Below are 25,645 nucleotides of genomic sequence, written 5' to 3'. Positions count from 1 at the left end.
TTGGAACTATTTCCAAAGGGCTATAGAACTGTGTATACCCTTTGATCCAGCAATACTACTGCTAGGTTAATATCCCAAAGACATCTCTAAAAAGAGAAAAAGACCTATTTATACAAAAATATTTATAGCAGCACTTTTTGTGGTGGCTAAGAAGAATGCCCATCAATTGGAGAATGGCTAAACAAGCTGTGGTATATGACGATGATGGAATAGTATTGTGCTATAAGAAATGACAAGCAAGAAGATTTCAGAAAGGCCTGAAAAGACTTGTATGAACTGATGTATAATGAAGTGAGCAGAACCAAAAGAACATTGTACACAGAGACAGCAATACTGTTTGATGAAAAATTGTGAATAACTATTTTCAACAATACAATGATCGAAGACAATCGCAAAGGACTATTGATGAAGCATACTATCCACCTCCAAAGTAATAAAAAATATCATATATAAAAATATATTATATAAAATAATAGTTTTATATTATTTTTCATTTTTTCTCTTATTTGAGTTTTTGGTACAAAATGACTAATATGGAATGTTTTACATAACAAAAAAATAAGAAATAGGACCCATTTTATCTTTCTGACTTTCTTCCACAATACTCTCCAAGAAATAGGACCCATTTTATCTTTCTGACCTTCTTCCACAATACTCTCCCTCCATAAATTACATTGTCTGGCCAGACTGAATTATTTGCTATTCCTCAAACTCGATGCATCATTCCCTGTCTCCAGGCCTTTACACAGCTTCTTCATACCTGGAGTATTTTCCCTCCTAGGTTGCCTGGCTTCCTTAATGAACTAGCTCAAATACCACCTAGCTGCAAACGCCCTTCCCTATAAGGTTACTTTGCACCTAATCTATATGTATTTTGTACACACCTATGTATGTACATGTTATCTCCTCCATTAGAGTGTAAGCTCCTTGATGGCAGGGACTGTTTTTGCTTGCTCTTTGTAGCGCCAATGTTTTAGCACAATGCCTGGCAAATATTAAGCAATTAACAAATGCTTATCCAGTCCCTGATTACATTACCTTCTTCATCCATTCCCCAAATGATGGAGACCCAATTTGTTTCCAGCTCTTTGCTATAACAAAAAGTGTTGCTACAAAGCCATCTAACAATGGTCATTTTCTCTTTCTGTCATCTTTGCCAATCTGATGGATATTGTGGGAGTTATTTTAATTTGCAATTCTCTTATTATGTGTGATTCAGAGCATTTTTTCATAGTTGTTTCCACTGGGACTTCTTGCACAAAAGAGAGTGACATGGTCAGATGTGTGCTTTAGGAATATCAATTTGGAGGCTAAGTGTAAGATGGATTTCAGAAGAAAGAGACTAAATGCAGGGAGACCTATTGTGCGGTTATTGTAATAACCTGGGTAAAAAGACAGATAGCAAGAGATACTGAGGCAGTAGAATTGACAAGATTTGGTAAATGGTTAGGTGTAAGGAGTCCAAAATAACTCCACCTGGATTTCTAGAAGTATAATGCTGGCCTCAGCAGAAGCAAAGGAGCTGAGAAGGGAAGGTTAGGGGAGGGGGAATAAAAATGAGTTCTGCTTTGGACAAGCTGAATTTAAGATGTTTATGGGACATTTTTCTTTTTTTTTTTAGTGAGGCAATTGGGGTTAAGTGACTTGCCCAGGGTCACACAGCTAGTAAGTGTTAAGTGTCTGAGGCCGGATTTGAACTCAGGTACTCCTGACTCCAGGGTCGGTGCTTTATCCACTGCGCCACCTAGCTGCCCCTATGGGACATCTTAGTGGAAATATCCAATATGTGATATGGTGATATGGGGCAGAACTTCCAAAGAAAGTGTGGGACTGAATATATAGATCGGGGAGTCATCTGTATAAATAACTTGCTTTTTTTTTTTTTTTTTTTTGGCGAGGCAATCAGGGTTAAGTGACTTGCCCAGGGTCACACAGCTAGTAAGTGTCAAGTGTCTGAGGCTAAATTTGAACTCAGGTCTTCCTGACTCCAAGGTTGGTGCTCTATCCACTGCTCCACGTAGCTGCCCCAGATAACTTGCTTTTGAGAGAGGACATTACACTCAGATAATATGCCTAATTGTAAAATGGTGATAAAGGACACTAATAAATAAGGTGATTTTATTCAAACATACTTAACTTTCCAATCTCTTGTGGAAACATAAAAGCATTTATTTTTGACTACTAAAAGAAAAACAATGAACTTAAATTATCTAGCACGTTATTTGATCAATTCCTCTAAAAACTACCATTGTGTTTTGCAAATTCAAAAGTGGTCCAACACCTAGCTCCTTTTTGGTGTTTAGACCAAATGAAGTTGGTGTTGTAGTCTCCATTTACACAAGCAAACTAACGACATGAGGAACACATTCTCAAAGCTCTTTCCTCCTAAGGGCTCAGAGGACTTCGTGTCAAGTACAGTGGCCAGCTCAATTATCCTTACAACAATCTGTGGTCAGCCCCTGAGCTCCTGGGCCTCAGTCTCACTTAGGGTTGGATGGGCAGTCGCCAACCATGCTGTTCCTTCCACCTCCTGCTCTGTGCACAATAACCAAATCAATTGCTTCCGGAAAGGGCCTGAGCCTTGCCTGCCCCATGGATCCACTCATCATCCCTGTGACTTCCCAGACCCAAACTCCCTTCCCTGGCACAAGCCCTCCCCTGTGTGTATGAACATTACAATACTGCCTTCTCGAGGGCATGGACTGTGCCACTTTTTGTGCCTGCATTGCCAGTGCTTGGCACAGTTCCTGGCACATAGAAAGCTTTCATTTATTTCATTCATAGGGGACGATAATACAATTTCCCCTTTTTACAGACAAACAGAAACAAAAGTTAAGAACTTCCCCAAGATTATAGAAGGAGCCAAGAAAAGGATCAGAACTAGGATCTACTTAAGTCCCATTTATGTTCTAGCCCAGGGCTTCTTAAACTTTTTTCACTCATAACCCCTTTTCACCGGAGAAAGTTTTATGTGACCTCAGATATAGAGGTCTGTGAAATAGGTATACATAGCCTTTTACTGTTGCCCAATTTCTCAGGACCCCCACATTCAGTTACATGACCCCACATGGGGTCCTGACCCACAGTTTAAGAAAGCTGGGTTCTAAGTAAGTATCCCTTGCCTGAAGAATAGTCATCAGGCTGGAAGGGATGTAGATGCCCTCAATTCAGCAGCACAGTCTTGATCAGCATATGCAACCCCAACTCTTCTTTGCTGCCCAATTAAAATACCCCCTGAGAAGAATTCTGACACACTCACCCTGCTGACAGGCTTTCGGATACTTGATATAAGATACAGATTTTGTACACAAGGACCAGACTGTTATCCGTAGCTGTGAGAGAGAAGAGGGGGAGGGAAGAAAAAGAGGCAACATTTGTTAACTTTTCATATTCTAAAATAACATCCAATTCCCATACTCAAATAAGACTTTCCAAATGGAAAAAGTCTAGGAAATTTTCATATTTCTTTACTATTGGAGATGAAAACAGAAAAAGCATTAGTTATCTCAAAATTTTTGTCCCTTCTTAATTTCCAGTAGGATGTGTACTCTTATATAATGATACTTATATAAGGAGTCTGATTTTTCAAAATTTATATAAATATATACATATATATATATATATTCACATGTATATTCCAAGTACCCACTTATACAGTCCTTGCTATTAAAAGTAAAACAACATTCAAACTAATCTTTGTTTTAATTTTATAATACAATTTTATAGAACGATAAAATAGCTATATATTTTTACATAAGTCATAATAGTTTTAAACTATTTAATCCATTAAACCCTGTGTAATTAAACAGTATGAAGGTTTTTTTCCCCCCAAAAAAGCAAGTTACAGAAAATATCACTCTCCCCCCCACCAAGCATACCAATTAACTATTATCTGCATACAGTTTATCTGACTTATGGGATTGTCTTCCCACCATCAAGAAAGATTTTGAATTACTGACTACAGTAATGACCAACAAAGAGTTGGTCAAAGAAAGAAGGGAATGACTATTTGGGTTTAAGTATACAGTTTCTCTTACTGAAAGAATTTTTGGATTATGCATTTTATCTTCTTGACATCTCTTCTTCCCTCAGCATATATAACAAACTGCATACATGATTATGTAAATAAGACATATTAATCAATAGCTTATTAAATAGCTCTGATGCATAGCATCCTGGACCAAGTACTTTAGGACGATGCTAAAGAAATAAGACATTATCCTTATGTCTTTAATATTCTTGTTCTGTAAAAAGAACAACATTCAGGCCTTGACAGATAGATGCCTTGTCTAATGTCTAAGCAATACAAAACAGAGACCAACTAAACCTGGAATACGGAGATATACACACACACACACACATATGTACATATATATGTGTGTATACATACATACATACATGCGTACATACATACATACATGGAGACAGGAACAAGCCCATCCAAAAGATGCGATTTAGGTTATCCCACTAGTGCAAAAGGGGATAAGCAGCTCTCTCTGCCATACTCTACAATCTCATGAAAGTTTATCATCATGCCTAGCATTCTAAAACTCAAGCATGACCTAGACAGAGTATCTGAATTTTTATTCCAATTTTGTTTTTATCCTTGACAGCAATTTGCAAGATTTCCCAAGTTTTTGGAAATGTTTCTAATATCACATTTCCAATACCTTTTTTTTAAAGTTCTAGGTTCTAGCAAATACTGTGTACCAAGTATATAACATAAAAAAGCCATCTCAGAGAGCTGAAATATCATTTAAAATAGTAAACTTGAATACATCTGCACTGTAACTAAACAAAGTCCCAGAAAGAAGAATATATTCTGAATGATCACTTCCCATCAGCTCAAAGTGACTTGTAGAAATGTTGTAGGAATCTGGAAGAACATATAAAATGTCAGTGGGGCGGAAATAGGAGAGATTCTTACTGCATATGTGAGACTAGCAAATACCACATCAAGAATTGTAGGCAGGGGCAGCTAGGTGGGGCAGTAGATAAAGCACCGGCCCTGGATTCAGGGGGACCTGAGTTCAAATTCGGCCTCAGACACTTGACACTAGCTGTGTGACCCTGGGCAAGTCACTTAACCCTCAGTGCCCAGTACAAAAAAAAAAAAATTAAAAAAAAAAAAAGAATTGTAGGCAGAGGACCACTAGACATGTCAGCCATTTTCTGAGTCTGGGATTAAAAAAAAGAAATCGGTTCATTCACGTTCTGCACTTCTTCCCTATCTTCTAAGGGAAAGTATGCCTAACTTATAAACAACTGACAGGGTGCTTGGAATGTTTCTGGAAACACTTTTTCATAGGCACCGAATGCAGAAATCATACAGGAGGCCAAGCCAGCTGCACACAGTGCCCCAAGGTCACAGACAGAACTATGTGAGCAGGACTTGACCATCTGCCCTATTATTCAATGAAAAACAAATACTTGATGCCCCATAGCAACAGCAGCAACAACAGACATGTCTTCATCAAGGTCTCCTGTGAACTTCAGTACTCCTATGTGAAGGAAACATACTTTTCATATTTTAATGGATGGCTGGCAACAAAATAGAAAATTATGAGCAATATGATGGCTGAAAAAGTTGACAAGTAAATGATTGGCTATGATAAGTGAGCCTTAGCCTAAAACTTGGGAGAAGGCACTAGCAAACTCATACTGTCCTTCACAGTGGTTTTGTTCCTCACCGTAGAGAACAAAAATGTACAAATTACAAAAAAAGTAGCTGATAGAATCCTTAATAGAAGATGATTTCAAGAACAATGACAACGACAACACACACATATACTCATTCCTTTTGATGCACTCCCATAAATCTTATTTATCTTATATTTTTCTTTTCTTTCTTTTTTTTTTTTTGGTGAGGCAATTGGGGTTAAGTGACTTGCCCAGGGTCACACAGCTAGTAAGTGTTAAGTGTCTGAGACCGAATTTGAACTCAGGTCCTCCTGACTTCAGGGCTGGTGCTCTATCCACTGTGCCACCTAGCTAGCTGCCCCTATCATATTTTTAAAAGCCCTGAAGAGCTGTCTGAGACATCTCTATGGTAATGGCATCTATATTGTAAGAAAGAGATCCCTCTTATAGCTAGCCCCTGTCTGAAATAGCCACCCTTCAGTGCCATCTTCTGGGAGCTAACAGTTTCAGTGGCTCAGATTAACTGGTAAAGTGAGTACTCCTCACCATCTTTGGCTCCAGGGAAAACAGATAAAATGTCAGAGAATTCTATCAACAGAAAACAAAAGCATGGAATCCAGAGAAATCTGAATTTGAAATTCTAAGCCACCAAGGTGTTTTCTAGCCTATGTTTTCACAAAACTGTCTTTCCAGTTCATCTACAGAAACTAAATGGGCCCAAATATAGGCTATACCAAATGAAATCTCTTTGAAAGGAAACATATACACATATACACTCTGAGAAAATAATTCCACAAAATCAACATACAAAAATAGATTGACATAGATTTGCCCTTCTCTAGAAGGTCTGAGCTGAGATTGCCAGCAAAGAAAAAGAAGAGGAGATGATAGAGGAAGTTCAGAAGGAAGCAAAGAAAGATGAAGATCCTGAGAATAAGATTGAATTGAAGATGCATTTGGGCCATAATGTTTACCATATGCTCTTTAAGAACAAAGCTTATGATCAAAATGAGCTGTTTCTGCCAGGCCCCATGGTCTATGTGGTAGATCTACATGATGAGTACGCAGGTACAGTCTGAAGCAAAGCTGATTGTCCGATCATGGAGGTCCAGACCACAATGACCACAAATGATATCATCATCAGCAAGGTGACACAGATTCTTTCCTGCTTGTGGCAGGGCATGAAGAATAAGAAGCTGAAGAGAAAGGACAAAGGAAGGCTGGATGAGAAGAAACCTCCGGAGGCTGACGTGAACATTTTTAAAGACATTGGAGATTATGTACCATCAACAACAAAGGTGCCAAGGGAAAAAGAATGGGAGCAATATCATGAATGGGATCAAGATTGAGACCAGGACTGAGAATTGGAAAGAGAAAGAGAACAGGACTGGGAACAGGACTGAGAAAGAGAACGGGATTGGGAAAGAGAAGAGGAGAAGAAGCAACACAGCTATTCTGAGAAACCCAGAGTAGATGATGAGCCCATCAACATTGACAAAGGTCCTAGATCTGCCAAGGAGTTGATAAAGTCCATCAATGAAAAGTTTACTAGTTCTGCTAGTTGGGAAGGTGGAAAATCACTGAAGAAACCAGAAGATAATAAGCAGCTGGGAGATTTCTTTGGCATGTCCAACAGTTATACAATGTTATCCAGCCACAGTGGAAGACATGGCCGGGGACAGTGATGAGGAAGTGGATTATAGCAAAATGGACCAGGGTAACAAGAAGAGACTGTTGGGTCGATGGGACTTTGACACCCAGGAAGAGGATAGCAAATATATGAACAACAAAGAGGCCTTGCCTGAAGCTTCATTCCAGTATGGCATCAAGATGTGAGAAGGCTGGAAAACCAGACGCTTCAAAGAAACAAATGACAAGGCCGAGCTTGATGGACAGGGGGAAAAGATCAGTGCTACTACTGAGAAAAAAAAGACAGTGACGGCTGATGGGGTTGAGGTTTTTCCTTTTTGCTCTGATTCTTCTCTCATAACATGACTATTGCATAAATATGCTTAATGTGATTGTACATATATAACCTATATCAGACTACTTGCTGTCTTGGGGAGGGGGGAGAGAGGGAGAAAAATTTGAAACTAGAAATCTTATAAAAACAAATGTTGAAAACTATCTCTAAATGTAACTGGAAAATAATAAAATATTTATATGGAAAAAAAGATGTATTATTTACTTTTTGTCATCTTGTCTTGGCTTTCATCACTTCTCCTTAAGATCATAAACTGAGAGCTCTGGGTAGCTTCTAGCATATCTATTCAGTCTTTCTTCATTTCACGGCCCCCAAAGAAACACATTTCTGCCTGTAGGAATTCTACAGAAAGTCACTGTAGTCCAATGGCTGAAGGACACAAGAGATTTTAGATAAGCAAGCAGTACTCTGCTGGGCTCGTAATCTACTCATTCAGAAAACAAGAGACTAGATTCAGTTGGTCTCTGTTAAAACAAAACAAAACTAAAAAATAACTAGCAAGTATATTTCTGGAATTTTCTGGCAGCAGTAAATAACAAATTTAGACTGAATAAGATGAGCTTAAAGAAAACCAAAACACTTTTTCAAATAAAGGGCTACAAAAGCTTCGTTTCATGAACATATGTCAAGGGCAGCTAGGTGGCATAGTGGATAAAGCATGGGCCTTGGATTCAGGAGGACCTGAGTTCAAATCTGAACTCAGACACTTGACACTTACTAGCTGTGTGACCCTGGGCAAGTCACTTAACCCAATTGGAAGAAGAAGAAGAAGAAGAAGAAGAAGAAGAAGAAGAAGAAGAAGAAGAAGAAGAAGGAGGAGGAGGAGGAGGAGGAGGAGGAGGAGGAGGAGGAGGAGGAGGAGGAGGAGGAGGAGGAGGAGGAGGAGGAGGAGGAGGAGGAGGAGGAGGAGGAGGAGGAGGAGGAGGAGGAGGAGGAGGAGGAGGAGGAGGAGGAGGAGGAGGAGGAGGAGGAGGAGGAGGAGGAGGAGGAGGAGGAGGAGGAGGAGGAGGAGGAGGAGGAGGAGGAGGAGGAGGAGGAGGAGGAGGAGGAGGAGGAGGAGGAGGAGGAGGAGGAGGAGGAGGAGGAGGAGGAGGAGGAGGAGGAGGAGGAGGAGGAGGAGGAGGAGGAGGAGGAGGAGGAGGAGGAGGAGGAGGAGGAGGAGGAGGAGGAGGAGGAGGAGGAGGAGGAGGAGGAGGAGGAGGAGGAGGAGGAGGAGGAGGAGGAGGAGGAGGAGGAGGAGGAGGAGGAGGAGGAGGAGGAGGAGGAGGAGGAGGAGGATCCCAAAGCTACCCTGGAAGCTCATGGGCATATGTCTTCAGGAAAACAAGAGAGAGCAATCAAGGGCAGCTAGGTGGTGCAGTGGATAAAGCACAGGCCCTGGATTCAGGAGGACCTTACTTCAAATCTGGCCTCAAACACTTGATACTTACTAGCTGTGTGACCCTGGGCAAGTCACTTAACTCTCATTGCCAGAGAGAGAGAACAATCAAAGAAGTCTGGTCTATGAGTCATAGCTCTTCAATCTTTTATCTAGCCAAATATGGATTTCAATACAGAGGTCAAGCTCATCTCTGGGGATATTCTGAACTTGAAACAGCCTCTGAGAGCTTCAATTAGCTTGCCATTCCCTAAATAAAATGATTCAATTATAATTGGTCACTCCCCCTAGAACAGAAATACAATTTGTGCGTTCTTCTCAGTTAGAACCTTTACAATACTGACATAAATAATCTAAGATCTATTCATAAAGAATCATGTGGCAACTGTCCTATCCATATGCTACTTGTAGTACTTTTTTAGTGTTGATTGTACCGTTATTAACCACATTTCCATTTTTCCGCCCTAAAAACACCTCTTCTTAAGTATGTACACATGCACATGCACATGTAAGTTTAGCAGGCCATAAGCTTAGCAAACCCTAAGTTAATGGGTTCGGACTTTTCTAAAACAACTACGTTTATAATGTAATTACTGACCTGGCCTCTGAAAGGCTTTCCTGCTGCCTAAGAAAATGTCACAATGAACAAGGCAGGTTCACTGTCTTTGGAGCCCTTTTGGTCCAACACCAGATGGCTTTCCTTGAACTCCATGTAATAAAACCAAATTTGCTACATATGAAAACATTAACTACAAAAGAAGACCTGAAAACTCATAATGTGAAAAGAAAGAACTGGTGACATTTAGCCTGGAGGAAGACTTAGAAAAGAGATGAGCACAATCTTAAACTATTAGAAGGCCTATAATATGGGAAAAAAAGATGAACACCCCATGTAGCTCTAGCAAGGAGGAGGAGGAATCATGGGTAGAAACCCGTGGGAAGACAATTTTAGCCCAATCAAAAACTGGAGAAGGGGCTAGGGAAGTAATACATTTTCTCCACTGCAAGCATCCTCAAGACAGATGCCAAAATATGTCAGACAGGAAAGTCAGATCCCATTTCTCTTACTCATCCAACAAATCTTTATTAAGAGTATACTGGGGTGCTCGCTTCGGCAGCACGTATACTAAAATTGGAACGATACAGAGAAGATTAGCATGGCCCCTGAGCAAGGATGACACGCAAATTCGTGAAGCGTTCCATATAAAAAATTTTTAAAAAAGAGTATACTGGGGGGCGGCTAGGTGGCACAGTAGATAAAGCACCGGCCCTGGATTCAGGAGGACCTGAGTTCAAATCCGGCCTCAGACACTTGATACTTGCTAGCTGTGTGACCCTGGGCAAGTCACTTAACCCCCATTGCCCTGCAAAAAAAAAAAAAAAAGAGTATACTGGGGGGCAGCTAGGTGGTGCAGTGGATAAAGCACCGGCCCTGGATTCAGGAGGACCTGAGTTCAAATCCGGCCTCAGACACTTACTAGTTGTGTGACCCTGGGCAAGTGACTTAACCTCCATAGCCCAGCAAAAAAAAAAAAAAAAAAAGTACACTGGGCACTCTGTGAAGCACTGCTGATACATACTCAAAAATAAAACAATCTGAGCCCTCAAAGGGCTCACCTTCTGCTGAAAGGAAACAAGGATAGGAAGTACAAAATCTTTGCCAAGTAATTTGAGAGGGAGAGGGACCTGGACAAAGTAAGCAAGCCAATGAGATCAGGGCAAGCTTCCTGTAGAAGGAGATGGCCCTAAGTTTGGCTTTGTAGGAATGTGGTGATTCAGAGATGGTGGTGAGGGGAGAAGTCATCTCAGGTTTGGGCAGAGGAATAGAGAAAGAAGATGCAGGGCTGTATCCAGAGAACAGGTACACAAATCTAGGCAGAGGAGAAGAGGCATGAAGCATAAAGATGCATCAACAGACTGGGTGGCCCGAATTTAAAGGGTTTTAAAAGTCAAAAAGAGAGGTCTGTATTTCAGCCCAGTGACAAGAGGTAGCCACTGAAGCTTCTTCAGGAGGAGAGTAACCCAGTCAGATTTTCACTGGTCCCTCCCAACTCAAAGACTATGCATGGAAAAATCCATTGACTGCAACCCATCAAACAAAGCTTGTAAATTGTCTTCTGTCCGTAATGCAGAACAAACTTCTTCCTTTATCAGTAATGATAACAATTTCAAAGTAATTGCTACCTATAACTACTCCTTCAGCAAATGTTATTTTTAAGGCTATCCTTATATTTCTCCCTGAAGCTAAAATCTATTAACTATAGAAAATTTGGCATGTACATCCATCTGACCATCTTACTAGAACTGCTATAGAAAGGTTTTCTAAAAATTGTTTTTATAGTAAAAGTTTGTTCCTAATAAGCTGCTGTGTAAATAACCTAAATTAATTTTAGTTTGTTTTAAAAGGAATACAGTAACTAAGAGGGATGTGGTACAGGCCTAGAACAGATCACTAACTTTGTTTAAACATCAGACCACAGATGTGTAGGTTTTACTGTAAATGCTGTAAAAGGCTTAGCTGCAAACACTGTCACTAAATACACTAAGACCTCAATAAGGCTGCCCTGTAAGCCCTCACACCCCACACCTCCAATAACTCCTGGCTCTCCCTAAACTAAAAGAAAGTCCCTCTCACCTTTCATCCAACCTTAACTCAATTCTTTGGTGGATAATTTGTACTTAACATAGTATATGTGACAGCTTTAGCTAATAATCTGATTAGCTAAATTAGCTATTTTCATACTCTAACACCCTCTTTCTGATATCCTAGCACTCATTTTTAAGCCTCCCCTACTGTTGCTATCTCAGTTTCTCCTACTATCCCATATATAACCTATACTCAAACCAACCTGGACAAGACATTGGTCAATCAATCAGCAATCCAGGTACGCTTTTAACTGCCATAGACTGCACCATCTCTATAGCTTTAGTGATAGCCTAAAATCTTTGATATCTTCAAATATTTTAAGAATTGTGCCTGGCCTGTGATTGGGAAGATCTGAGTTCAAATCTGACCTCAGACACTTAGTAGCTGTATGACCCTGGACAAGTCACTTCACCCTGTTTGTCTCAGTTTCCTCATCTGTAAGAAGAGCTGGAGAAGGAAATGGCAAACAACTGTAGTATCTCTGCCAAGAAAACCCCAAATGGAGCCATGAAGAGTTGGACACAACTGAAACAACTGATCAACAAAATTTTAAGAACCAGAATTATATTATAGAAGATAAACAAGAATTGCAAAGGGTGGGAATTGAATATAGGTAGACGTGGGCTTTCCAAAAATTAGAGTTGGGCAGAAATAGAATGAGTTGTCTTGGGAAGTGGTGGGTTCCCTTCATTGCAGGTCTTTAGATAATACTGATATAATAATATTAAAGTAATTATGATCATACAATATTAGCTAGCATTCACATGATGCTACGTGGTTTACAAAGCACTTTGCACATATTATCTTATTCAATCCTCACAGCAATCCGTTGAAGTAGTTCCTATTGCAATCCTGATTTTACAGATGAAGGACTGATCCTGAGAGAGAAAGTCACCGCCACAACCCACCACAGGAGATGTTTTGGTCCAGATGGGACAAAATGACCACCGGGATCCCTTTCGCCTCAGATCCTGTGATCCTAATTGGTAAGCTTGCTAAAGACAGGGTGTCTGCATCGCTGACCTAAGTAGGATCTTCAATGCCTAGGACAGGGTCTTTCACAAAGTAAACTCAATAAACATTTGTTATATTGAATAGACAGAACCTGAATTCCAGGTTAAGGCTCCCAGGAGCTTACTTAGTTCAAAGATTTATGATTCTATCAATCTTGGTATTTCTGGCACGGATTACAATCTTCTTACAATTTAGGAGATTATCTTTGAGAGATGCTATGGACAAAAAAACTTCATCACCTTGTGGCCAACCAGCTAAGGAGGCCCTCCAAAGAACCAGTCTGGGCCTTGGACAACAGACATACAGTTAAACATCAGAGCAAATCCAAAACCTTTCTGACTCGGAAGGACCACAGTTTAGATACGGAGAACCCAGGACAAATCATCTAATGTGTTTACCTAAAGTGAGTCCTTCTTTCAAGTGCTTATGGATAGTTTCATATTATTCTTTTCTGCAGAAAGAAGAATCTTATTTGGTTAGTTTATCCAAGAAGGGAATAACGAACAATTTAGAATAGGGAGGTAGCACAGTACAGAGGATACTGGACTTGGAATCAGGAAGACTTGAGTTCAAATATGGCCTTTTGACAATTACTAGCTGTGTGATCCTGGACAAGTCACTTCATCTCTGCCCACCTCTGTGTCCTCATCTGTCAAATGAGGATAATAATAGCACTTCCCTCCTAGAGCTGTTGTGAGGATAAAATGAGATAACATTTGTAAAGTGCTTTATGTAAGCACAAGCTATTCTATTTGTTATTACCTTTTATGTTCCACTAAGGCAAATTTAAAATTTTCATCACAAAGTTAATTCATTTCAACAAATATTTATTAAGATAAATTCAATTATAGTTATCTTTAAAAAGCATATTCTTAAGTAAAATACAACTGGTTTTTATACTAGCTGTTCTTTTAGATTATCCAGAAAGCTATTTATCAAGAAAAATTGAATTGATTATTATTTATGAATCTGCTTTAACCTTCATATATCACCTGCCATGAGAAAAGATGTTTGTGTTTTTTTTCCCTTCGAGGAGGAGTGGCCGAGGTGGGGGAAAGGGGAGAGATGGCAGAGTATAAAGTGTTTCAAGCATTTTAGATGTAAGTGCTTTCTCTTTGAAAAAAAATACCATATCCTTTTCCCCCAAAAAAACTTCCATAGTTAAGATTAATTGCATTATTGCCAAGATACCTATATTAATTTAATAATATATGTAACATAGCAGTTATATAGAAATCTTTTATTACATATGCCATTGAATTAAGTAGATTTGTCAAAGGTGAATCACAAAGAAAAAAAAAACGGGCTCAGAAAAGTTTTCAGCTGTTGTTTTGGAGTGGGAAAACAAACCAAAAACAGAAGCATTTTTAAGATAGTCTAAAAACAGCTGAGAAATAAAAAGTATTTCAATGGTAATGTGATAAAGAGTCTCTAGCACCAGGTTAAAAGGACATCATCACTAACTTTGACTGCTAAGAGCAGGTGTGAGATTGGCGATTTTCATTAAATAAAATATAAACAACCTCCAGCTCTGTCCCAGACTTGACTGGGTCACAAAGCCCTTTACATTGCCATGTCTATCAGCATAGGATTTCAAAAGCTGTCTCAGGCACACACTGCTCAATAAAATGTGTTTCAAACAATAAATTAATGTTAGTTCTCCTTCTAAACGGTCACAAATACACATTTTTATATGTAAGATATGACCATACATGCTCACAGACTAGGGAGAAAATCTAGTATGCAAATTAGTCATATTTTTAAAAATGCAGAATACTAAAGTGCTCATTTTAATGCAAGAAGTCACTCCATTTTCCACATCTTTTCAAAAGAACAAGACTCCTCAATACAATCTGAGAAACCACAAAGAATTCTCTTTAAATTGGGAACAAATCCAACAATTTCATGATTTATACTAGCCTAAATATTGAAAATTTTATATATTGAGTATTTATGATTGATTTAGCATTTAGTCAAACTGATACAAAACTATTCTTCTTTTCATGATTTTCCAATAGTGTAAGACCTTATTCATTCAGATTAAAAATTCAGAAAGTGAAATAAAGAACTGAGCTAAACTGAGCCTTACCTCTCTACTATAAGCCGAATTTGGAATATTTTTTAAAAGATGCTAGCAAGTGGGGCAGCTAGGTGGCGCAGTGGATAGAGCACTGGCCAATGCAAAATATAAAATAAATAAAAAAAGGAAAGGAAACTTTGAAAAAAAAAAAAGATGCTAGCAAGAAGTTTAACCTACTTAAGTGTTAGCACATTATCTGATGCAAATTGTTGTTCAATGGTATCTGACTCTTTGTGACCCCATTTGGGGGTTTTCTAGGCAAAGATACTGGAGTGGTTTGCCATTTCCTTCTCCACCTCATTTTACAGATGAGGAAATTGAGGCCAAAAGGGTTAAGTGACTTGGCCAGGGTCAGATAGTTTTTTGTTGTTCATTCTTTGTTCTTGAATGGGACCAATTACATCACTAGTGTGATAAGTATCTGAGGCCTAATTTGAACTCAGTCTTCCTGATTCCAAGCCCAGTGTTCTATCTGCTGAAGCACCTAATCGCTCCATCCGATGAAAAAGGATGCTACTAATTACAAGATTACAAGTTTGACTTATTGAATTAGGCAGGTCTTGCAAAACTCCTATTTTGAAGCAATTTGTTAGCTGTTAGTTCCACTTGCTATGTATGTTGATAATAAAAAAAAATACTTTGAAAACATTATATAACTAATTTTTTCAGTAACACAGTGACAACTGGGGAGATTTTTATACAGTTTTCACCAAAATATATCAAGCAAGGAAATCTTGTAGCATTAAGTATTACCTGTAAGTGAAAAAAGATGCTATTCTTTTACCTGGGTTATTATTGCAAGTAAGAAGAAAAGGAAACTTTAGAGATGTTAAGAGAGGGTCTGAGTGCTTTGTGGGGTGATGCACTCTCTCTGGGTTTTATGTGTGGCCAGCTAGGTGGCACAGTGGATAAAGAGTCAGACACAAGTGAAATGACTAAACAACAGCAAAACAATTCTTTTTTTGGGGTGGGGCAATAGGGTCAAGTGACTTGCCCAAGGTCACACAGCTAGTGTCAAGTATCTGAGGGTGGATTTGAACTGAGGTCCTCCTGAATCCAAGGCCAGTACTTTATCCACTGTGCCACCTAGCTGCCCCCAGCAAAATAATTCTTACTGGCAATAAACTAGCTTCACATAAAACCCAGAGAGAGTGCATCACCCCACAAAGTACATATGCGTGATACTATCTATTGGCTAGTTTGCTGCTAACATGTATGTATACCTGTCAAGTCGTTTCAGTTGCGTCTGACTCTTTGTGACTCCTTTTTGAGGTTTTCCCAGCAAAGATACTGGAGCGGTTTAAAACGTTCCTTGTCCAATGGATCCATTTTGTCAGGCAACCAGAAGTTAAGCAACTTGCCCAGGGCTACACAGCTAGGAAGTGTTTGGCTGAATTTGAACTCAGGTCATCCTGACACCAGGCCCAGTGTTCTAACCACTGTCAACTGCTTCACTGTGTATACTACTTAATTGTAGAGGTGAGGCTGAAATAAACTAATGCTTTCAACATTAATCAGTCTGGCTGATTGAATTGCTATGGGTACAAGACTGGAACACTCAATATAAACAACTTGTTAGCATTTTGTTTCCTTAGAGTTCAAAACTGCTAAACATGAAGATGGATGGCATGCTCTGTTTTTTGTTTATTCTGGCCTTGAAATAAGAGCACCGAGGCTGAAGCAATAGCAGGTGCCTGTTTGGGCCTAAAAAATGACAAGCATGAATCTTGCCAGCTGGGGTTATAGGAAGCTCAAACAACCAATCTGTAAAGTGTGGGCAGAAAGGATCTTTAACCCCTCCCTCCACAGGATCCCTGATCTTGACAAGTATCCCCCCCAAAGACCATCGCAATCATTCTCCAGTAATCTGTCCTGGTGGGGCCGGATTTGTAGCCCTACAGCAAGTACAAGAGAAACACTTGCAGGACCCAAGCAGCTGTCCAAAACAAGTTAATTTAGCAAACTGTTTACAGCTGGGGAGAAAACCCATCCCAACACAGATGCCAATCTGGCAAGAGCTTCATGAAATCCTGCAGGGTCATTCTGAGTTCCAGTGGCTAGCAATAAATACTCACCACCCCCACGTGCACGTGCTGCTGCGATCCCAAGCAGAGTATGCAGCCGTTCACAGTTTGGGTTACTTAGACTCAGACAGCTATCTATGTTCAGGGAATTAAAGCTTAACAACTGGGCTGTTTCCATTCCGTCCCCCCTCCCCGAAAAGATGATATTGAAAGGGTTTATGCATTTCCCACCTCATAAAGAAAAGGAAGTGCTGATGGGAAGGAAGAAAATTAAGAGCTTATTCACCTGATACCCCAATACCTCACATACGACAAATTCCACAATCTGGTACCTTTTGTGGAATGTTTTGCCACGTAAAACTGCTCACATGAGACTTAAAAGTGTTAGCAACAGTCTACATCAGCTCCCTGCTGCACACATACAAACTTCTTGGCTGATTACAAGGCATTTTTGTTGCCAGGGTTATTTGATCCTGACAGATTAAACCTCCAGAGGTACAACACAGTTCAGAAGCACAAATCACAAAGGCACAGTTTAATTCATTGTTGTGATGCTAACAACTGCTGAGATTGGCCTTAGACATAAGCAGGGACTGGATTTAAAGCAAGTACTCTAAGGACATTCAATCAACTAAATTGGAAAGACTTCCTTTATTTGCCTGAATGTGTTTTAGTCCCTCCATTGGTGTTGGTTAAAACTAATCACTTTAAAATGAGAAGCTTATGTAAAAACATTCAGATGGTTATATTCCAATCACCTTTTCCTGGAACATAAGGCTCAGTTAATGGAAGTTACAGTGCTAATAGATTTAAAAGCTTACCCACCCTTACCAAAGAAGGGAATTTTAAAGTGCTCAAATTGAGAAATTTCAGAAAATTTTACACCAAAAAATCATGAGTTTAAGCTGCTTAATACTGGCCAAATTCATTTCCTGTAAATGTTCAAATGAGGCTGGTGCTTTATTCTTATTCAGCACTACCAATGCCTTTTAGGACTACCTCAAGGTGCTCAATGAAATCTTATGTTAACAAGTGCTGTGTTCTGTTCTTGGATTAAACAGCAATTACTATAATCTCTGTCTCTTTGAGAACAGAAATAGCTAGCATCCCAATGTTTCTTGTTCTAGCAAAAAGAATCAGGTGATCAATTTAGATTTAGACCTATAGAAATTTTCGGAAAATATAAACTGGGTCCAGGACGCCCTGGCTCAAAACCTTCGATCTATTTTAGGAGCAAATGGATAGACAGTAACATTTGATACACGAAGAATATTCATGACTTCATGCTTACATGAAATTCAGTTGTGTTGAGAATGTGACGCCCATCTGGACTCCAACAAGAAGCCACCAGTCCCGCAGAGCCTTCATCTATCTTACAGTGCCATTCAGGCTGCTCCAAGGACCAGACCTAGATTCATTCAAGAGAGACTGAGAATAACAAACTGATCGGTCCATAAAAGTTCATCTCCTCAAAGAACCCCAAAATAGGAAAAGGAAGAACTGATCATCCAAAAAAGCACACACCACAGAATCCAGGAAATCTGTAAACATCTGCTATCATGAAGGACTGGCACTGGATGCCACTACACAAGTAAGCCATAACTCTTGGGGATTAAATCTACTTGATTTAACATTTATCGAGTTAATAACACTGAATGGAAGGCATTTCTAACACTTCATTCATCTAAACTACAAGTCACTAACAAAGTGGCTGCACAGGTTTTTCCAAAATACCTATTGCCAAATTGTTGACTAATGATTTATAAATAGTTCTAATTCTTTTTTTTTTTTTTTTGGTGGGGCAATTGGGGTTAAGTGACTTGCCCAGGGTCACACAGCTAGTAAGTGTTAAGTGTCGGAGGCCGGATTTGAACTCAGGTACTCCTGAATCCAGGGCCGGTGCTTTATCCACTGCGCCATCTAGCTGCCCCAATAGTTCTAATTCTTAACCTGATTTCACCTTATATAAGGAGTATTTGTTTATATGTCTGTACTTGTTTATTTATATTATATACACCTATGTGCATTGTATATGTTGCATATGTGTATATATATGCATATGCATGTATGTATGCATTTATATTTATATATGTAAATTGTGTCTTGGCTTTGGAAAAAATCAAGAGTTGTCATCCGAACCCCAAAATATAGAATTTATTTTCAATCCTATTGCCACATTTATTCTGGCATAGACCTGAACAACACTGCTTTTCCAAAATAAATGACTGGGAAAGTTTCTTTCTTTCTTTCTTTTTTTTTTTTGGTGAAGCAAATGGAGTTAACTGACTTGCCCGGGGTCACACAGCTAGTAAGTGTCAAGTGTCTGAGGCTGGATTTGAACTCAGGTCCTCCTGAATCCAAGGCTGGTGCTCTATCCACTGTGCCACCTAGCTGCCCCTGGGAAAGTTTCAAAATCCCAATGGAGCACAGGGTTTCGGATACAATGACACTCACCTGTACCAGACCCCGTTTGTACATGGCACACAGTATAAAGAGAGAGTCTGCTGACCACTCGAGGTGCTGGATCTGGTCCAGGCATGTGTACAGCTGAAGGATCTGGAGAGTGCTTACATCTCGAACCACTAAACGGTACTGGACGCATGAAGCCTAAATATGAAAAAGGTTGAGCTTTACAAACCACATTCCAAAGTCAGAAACGTCTCAAAAGGTCAAAACTTTCCTAGAGGATAAATCAGTCTCCTTTTGAACCATTAATAAGTTTCATGCATCCTGTGTTTTACATCTATGAGTTTTTATGTTTATTCTAAGCTACACAATCCATTGTAAAGATAAAAATGTTTAAGCAAAAGAAAAGGGGGGAGGAAAAGGGGGAGAATTATCTCTGCAAATGATATTTGAAAATTCCTTTGGAGGAGAGCAATTTTTCCCCCTAAAAAGTCTTCAACAACTCACAACCTAAATATGTGATCTTGTACTAGGATTAAGCAATGAAGCAGGAAGGAGGAATCACTCCTGGTCCTACTATTGTTTGTCTTTGAGATGATTTAAAAATAAAAACAGGAACCTACCTCCCAAGGCATTTAAAAGAAGTACCTAATAAAAATGACTAAAATTATCACTAAGTGCCAGGAGAGTACTAGGTAGAGAGTATATACACAATATTTGTGGAATTTAAAATTGTACTTCAACTCAAAATATATTTCATAAACTATTTCAAAGTTATCTAAGTTTATACTACATAGCCTGAATTAAATGTCCGGGCAAACAAACAAACAAACTAGGAAACTATTAATGGCTTAGTTGAAAGACTGGCATTTATTTAGGAGCAGTTGCATTATTGACTTACTCTAAATAAATTCGCAGTTTTAAGAGCATTTGTTAACAATAATGCCCACTAAAGATTTTTTTTCAAGACTCATTGTACCTAAGGTCAGTAACAATTTATAGTAGGAAAAAGGGTCAAGGTTGTTATTTTGTTTCTTTAGACAGTACTATCACTGTCTGTAGCCCAAGAGAAAATTACATACGGACTAATTCGTTCTGTGCATGTATCTGCAAGATTCAGATTACTTAGAGTCTATTCTAAAACATTTAAGTTATAGGAAGCAGAGCTTCTAAAAAAATGTGTGTTCCATTAGCATCAGTTATATTTTAACTCAGCATCTTTTGGAAAACATGAGAAAACTGTTATTCAGTCTTTCTTTCCGATATGGGAACTTTATACGAACACTTGAAAAAATACACATTATAAATTCAGTTTTCTCTAAGGTATCTCAAGCTGGTAATATGCACCCATTTCATTCAAGCACTAAGTTGGGACAGATCCTTCAAGAGTATTAAAGTATTAGATTAACCTGAAGGATGAGTCTTCCAGCTAATGTTTTAACTAAACATCAAAAACAGTAATGGCAAGAGTGCCAAACTTGGCAAGCATCTGTTATCTTTTTATTTTTTTTTTTGTGAGACAATTGGGTTTAAGTGACTTGCCCAGGGTCACACAGCTTTTAAGTGTTAAGTGTCTGAGGCTGGATTTGAACTCAGGTCCTCCTGACTCCAGGGCCGGTGTTCTATCCACTTCGCCATCTAGCTGCCCTGTTATCTCTTTAAGTACACTACATAAGATTGTCACAGAGGATACCAACTTTTAATCACTTGTTTATATTGACTGAATAGACACACCAACCTCATCCCCCAAAACACAAGCAGACAGCAAACCCTTAGGGGACAATTCCTAAGGTGATGTTTGACTAACACCTGAATGCTAAACTTTCTGCAATTTTAGATCCAACAAGAAAAAGGATAACAATATAAATTCATTAAGTTATAGTTGCCAGAATCTAGGCTAGATGAAATGTGTACAGTGAAGCCAAAGTTGTTGAGTTAGCACCAATGTCACTGTTATTTATTAGAATGATAGACTTCCAATAAATTTCCGTGAGGAATTTATGAGTTAAGACGGGTTATGTTTCAATACTGGGTTGTTTTTTAATTACTACAAAGATATTACACAATTATAATGGCATATGTCCAAAGCTCAATTTTGTATCCAGGACAGAGCTTTGTAGTATAATAAACACAAGATTTGCAATCCCTGGAATGAAAAGTTTAAATCCCAGTCATCGTAAAAACTATTTTTCCTCACCAGGATAGAATGTAAGCTATTTAAATCATTTACTTTGAATGTTCTTGTGTATATAAAGAAGGGATAAGGAAAAGTAAAGTGATCAAAATTGTACACAGCAAAAGTGAGCCAAAAAAACCCTAGCTCTTGGCATTTCTTAATGGCAAAAGAACTAAACGTCTCAGCTTTGGTCCCACCAGTACGGTCAATTTGAACTCCATGACAACTGCTGTCCGACATTATTCCACCATATGGATGGATGACTTTTAAAAAAAATTACCAATAGACAATATCAACAGATTAAACATATCAGAAAAATGTTGGGGCAGCTAGATGGTGCGGTAGGTAAAGCACTGCTCCTGGATTCAGGAGGACCTGAGTTCAAATCCCACCTCAGACACTTGACACTTACTATCTGTGTGACCCTGGGCAAGTCATTTAACCCTCATTGCCCCACCAAAAATAAATAAAGATTGTTGAGTCAAGAAAATCTTTCCTCCTGTCACTATTTATGGGAGGGAAATAGGGGCCATCTGAGTGGCAATGTTATCAGACCAAATGAGCCAACCTTTTGCAGTGTGTTTGTTTTTAACTTTCTGACATTTATTGGATAACATTCTGTTATAATTATCAGCATTAGTGTTTTATCCTATCAGACTGAGAGCTCAATGAAGAAAGGCATCATGTCTAAGGTCAAATTTGCATCTCCTCCTGCATGTAGCTCAGTGTTCTGTACCAAGTAGACATTTAACAAATGGGTATTTTCGTGTAAGTGGAAAAAAAAGAGTATGGGGCCTTAGGGATCAAGATTACAGATTTAAAATAAGCCCTTAGAAATAATCTAGTCCAACCCCCTCATTTTACACAGAAGGAAACTGAGGCCCAGGCAGGGGAAGTAACTTGTTCAAGGTCCCACCAACAGTAGTCAGCAGAACCAGGTCTGTAACCTGGGCCCTCTGATTCTGATCTAGCAGTTTTCCTACTACACCAAGGTACAGCTAACCAAACCCCCTCCACTTACAGGAGCCAAGAGAAGTCAGCTGACTTGACCAATGTCACACATCAAGTCAGTGGTATTAAAGAAAACACAGCCTTCCTGGCTTCTAGTTTAGGATTCTGAACTACTAAAACCAGAGTGTGACCAGCAGCTGCCTAAGTGACCACAGACACTCACCAGGAATTTCCCATTGGGAGAGAATTTGCTGAGCTGATTTGAGAGCTTAAACACTTCAGAGAAATTCATAACTGATGAAAGTGCTGGTGCTGGCCAATAAACTAAGATGCTAAGAGCCCAAGAGACTCAGGAAGGCAAAGGCAACAGTGCTTCTTCAGGCTGTGGCTGAGATAGAGCTGGTCACCCCTTGGAGGAACAGGACGTGCTCCAGCACCCAATGGCTGACGGGGCCTTGCACAATCTGAAAAGGATAGGGCCAAAACTCAAACACAGAAGGACACTGCCCCCACTTAGGGGGTAGACAGGGAAGAAAGAACAATCAGGAGGCTGACTGTCCCAGAGAGAAATTCCGAAGGGACCAGTGGTCTCACATGGTAGAACTTTGGGGGTTTGTCACACACACTCTAGGTACAACGGGAGGAACACATGGACATTCGGACAAAGGAATAAGGGGTTAAGGTGGAGGAGGCTGAAGGAGGGACAGAGAATAGCACAGTGCCACCCATCAAGAGAGCCTTGAGTAAGGGGAGAGAGAAGGGTAAACAGAACCTCTTCTCCCTTATTCACAAAGATCCTACCATTTACAAAGAAAGTGGAGGCTATAGGAAGCCCTGACAGTCAGTCTCACAATATAGCAGGCATTAACAGCCAGTTAGTCAACTAGCCTTTATTAAGCACCTACTATATCATGGGCACTGTGGTAAACATGGGGAAACCGCCCCCCGCACCCCCCCAAAAAAGACCATCCCTATCCTCAAGAAGCTGACAGTCTAAAGGGAGAGACAACACAAAAACAATTCTTTGCAGGATACAGACAGGATAAATTGGAGATAATCTCAGAAGGAAGGCAGTAAGAAGAAGGACTAGTGGATAAGGCATACAGATATACAGAGTCCTGGGTAGGGGAGTCCCAGATAATAGCTTCACTCCCTCAAGGAGTGAGAGCCTGGAATGAGCTTAAGCTCCTTGCAGGTAGAAACTGTCACTTTGTCTTGTATCCCGTGCTTCACACATTAAAGTATTGCAAGGTATTTAATAGATGCTGAAAGAAAGAGGAAGGCCCCAAGAGTTTCTCACTAACAAGAGCGAAGATACTTTTATAAATAGAAAAAGTCACTGGGAAAGGGGAGGAGGCACCAACAACTTCCCATAGACAAGGAACTGGGGGAATGAAGGGTTCAGGAGAGTGTCTCTTAGACAAACACACAGACACAGACAGAAGCAGAGAGAGCCCTCAGTCTGTCTCCCTGCCTTTTTTCTCTTCAGATTTCTCTTTTCCTCTTTTTCTCTGCCTCTTTTATCTCCTTCTCTGTTTTCGTCTCTTTCCCTATCTGTTTTTCTCTCTCCCTATCTCTTTTCTCTCTCCATCTGTCTTTTGTCTCTCCTTTCTCTCTCCCTTTTTTGTCTCATCTTTTCTGTCTCTCCATCTTTCATCTCTTCTTTCTCTCACCCTTTCTTCTGTCTCCTTCTCTATCTCCTTATCTCTTCTTTCTTTGTCTCCCTCTTTTTCTTTAATCTCTCTTTCTCCCTTTTTTCATTCTCATTATCTCTTTTTTCTCTCTTTTCTATCTCTCCATCTCCTGTCTCCTTCATATCTTCTTTTTTTTCTATCTCCTCTTCTTTCTTTGTCTGTTTTTCTGTCTTTCTCCATCTCTACCTCTTTTTCTTTACTCTCTTTGTCTCCTACTTTTCTCTCTCCATCTTTTTCTCTTTCATCTCTTCTTTCTCTCCCTTTTTTCATTCTCATTATCTCTTCTTTCTCTCTTTTTTCTCCATCTCCTGTCTCCATCTTTTTTTTTCTGTCTCCTTATCTCTTTTTCTCTCCATATCTTTCTGTCTCTCCCCCTTCTTTCCCCTTATCTCTTCTTTCTTTCTTTCTCTTTTCCATCTCCTATCTCCGACATCTCTTCTTTCTGTCTCCCTCTCTCTTTCCACCTTTCTCTGCTCTATCCCTCCTTCGTTCCCCCATCTCTTCTTCCTCCGTGTCTCTTTCCTCCTCTCCCCCGCGTCCTCTCTTGACTCTCCCTGTCTCTGTCGCTCTCTCGTCTCTGCTCTCTCCGTCACTCTCGCCCCCTCCCCTCCCTCTCCTTCCTTCCGTCAGTCCGTCTGCCCCGGGCCCCGGGAGGGCGGACAAACGGCCGCGGCCTGCGGGGAGCGGGCCGGGCCGGGCCGCGGGGAAGACGGGGGCCCTCACCGGTCCCCGCGGAGCAGCTGCCTGCTCGTCCCCCTCCTCCTCGTCTTCCTTTGCTGCGGCCGCCGCCGCCGCCACCGCTGCCTACGCGACCCTTGGGCCGCTGTTCCTGCAGCTGCACTAACCGACTGCTGGCCTGCTGCGGGCCGGAAGTGAAGGAAGGCGGGAAATTGGCGTCAGCCTATCCGGGGGCCAGGGCGCCGAACGGCATTGTGGGGGTTGTAGTCCTCTATCACCGGCTCACCTTCGCTCTTGGCTCTAGCGAAGAGAGAGAGCAGAGTGGAGTGGAGCGGGGCGGGGCGGGGCGGGGCGGGGCCAGGCTCCCTAGGTGGTTCCAGTAAGTAGCTAAGCGTAGAGAACGAGAAACAGTAGGAGGAGGAGAAAGGAGCGAATGAATAAGTCCCCGGGCCGATGGGTCTCAGTCTCGCCCATGTACCTCTCTCTCAGTCTCGCCCATGTACCCCGGGGAGCAGGCTCCTAGATTCTGAGGTGGAAGGGATAGCAGAGGCGGTGGGGGAAAGCCCGGGTTGCTCTTGGGAGCATCATGGTCGGACAGGGCTCTTAGACTGACTCACTCTTTCTAGGAAGTGCTTTCGATTACCATTATGGAAGTTTGAGAGGTTGGGGGTCAGGGGAAGTGAGATGCGGGCGACTGGGACCGAGGCCTGAAGGTTGTCACCCCCGATCCGATCATCGGGGCTCAGGGCGGGAGTTAGCAGCGGAAAAGTGAAATCCCGTGTCACAGTGGGAGACGGTGTGACTGTGCTCGTGCCGAAGGGGAAAGAAACGCCCACGTTTCTTCCAACTAGAGGAATTGGTAGACTTAAGCGCCCTCCAAAGACGTCAGCCCGACTCGTCGCTTTACACCAATCCGAAGCAGTCCATCGACTGGCATTTGTTAAACTCCAACCACGTGCCAGACACTGTCAGT

The 25,645-nt window shown here is 40.6% G+C and overlaps 1 protein-coding gene and 2 pseudogenes across 3 annotated transcripts in view; 2 read left to right on the top strand and 1 right to left on the bottom strand.

The window, feature by feature from the left end:
• WRAP73 (WD repeat containing, antisense to TP73) overlaps positions 1–24,858 on the bottom strand; it is a 38,166-nt gene extending 13,308 nt beyond the window's left edge. For 2 of the 3 annotated variants that reach the window (XM_043993076.1, XM_043993074.1), the window contains exons 1-5: positions 24,718–24,852; positions 22,524–22,764; positions 19,222–19,374; positions 18,059–18,175; positions 3,260–3,332 (exon numbers count right to left, since the gene is read on the bottom strand). In XM_043993076.1, the coding sequence (XP_043849011.1) occupies positions 3,260–3,332; positions 18,059–18,175; positions 19,222–19,374; positions 22,524–22,592 (412 nt within the window). In that variant the 5' untranslated portion in view covers positions 22,593–22,764; positions 24,718–24,852. Of the gene's footprint in view, positions 1–3,259; positions 3,333–18,058; positions 18,176–19,221; positions 19,375–22,523; positions 22,765–24,717 lie in introns of all 3 variants that reach the window. The other variant, XM_043993075.1, reaches the window with a different exon arrangement.
• On the top strand, positions 5,572–12,626 carry LOC122746223 (annotated as a pseudogene).
• LOC122752120 lies at positions 10,105–10,218 on the top strand (annotated as a pseudogene).
• Positions 24,859–25,645: the final 787 nt, after the last annotated feature.

The sequence above is a fragment of the Dromiciops gliroides genome, chromosome 3 (genome assembly GCF_019393635.1).
Source record: "Dromiciops gliroides isolate mDroGli1 chromosome 3, mDroGli1.pri, whole genome shotgun sequence".
Lineage (NCBI taxonomy): Eukaryota > Metazoa > Chordata > Mammalia > Microbiotheria > Microbiotheriidae > Dromiciops > Dromiciops gliroides.
The sequence above is the reverse complement of the archived record's forward strand: the minus strand, read 5'-3'. Positions and strand labels throughout refer to the sequence as shown.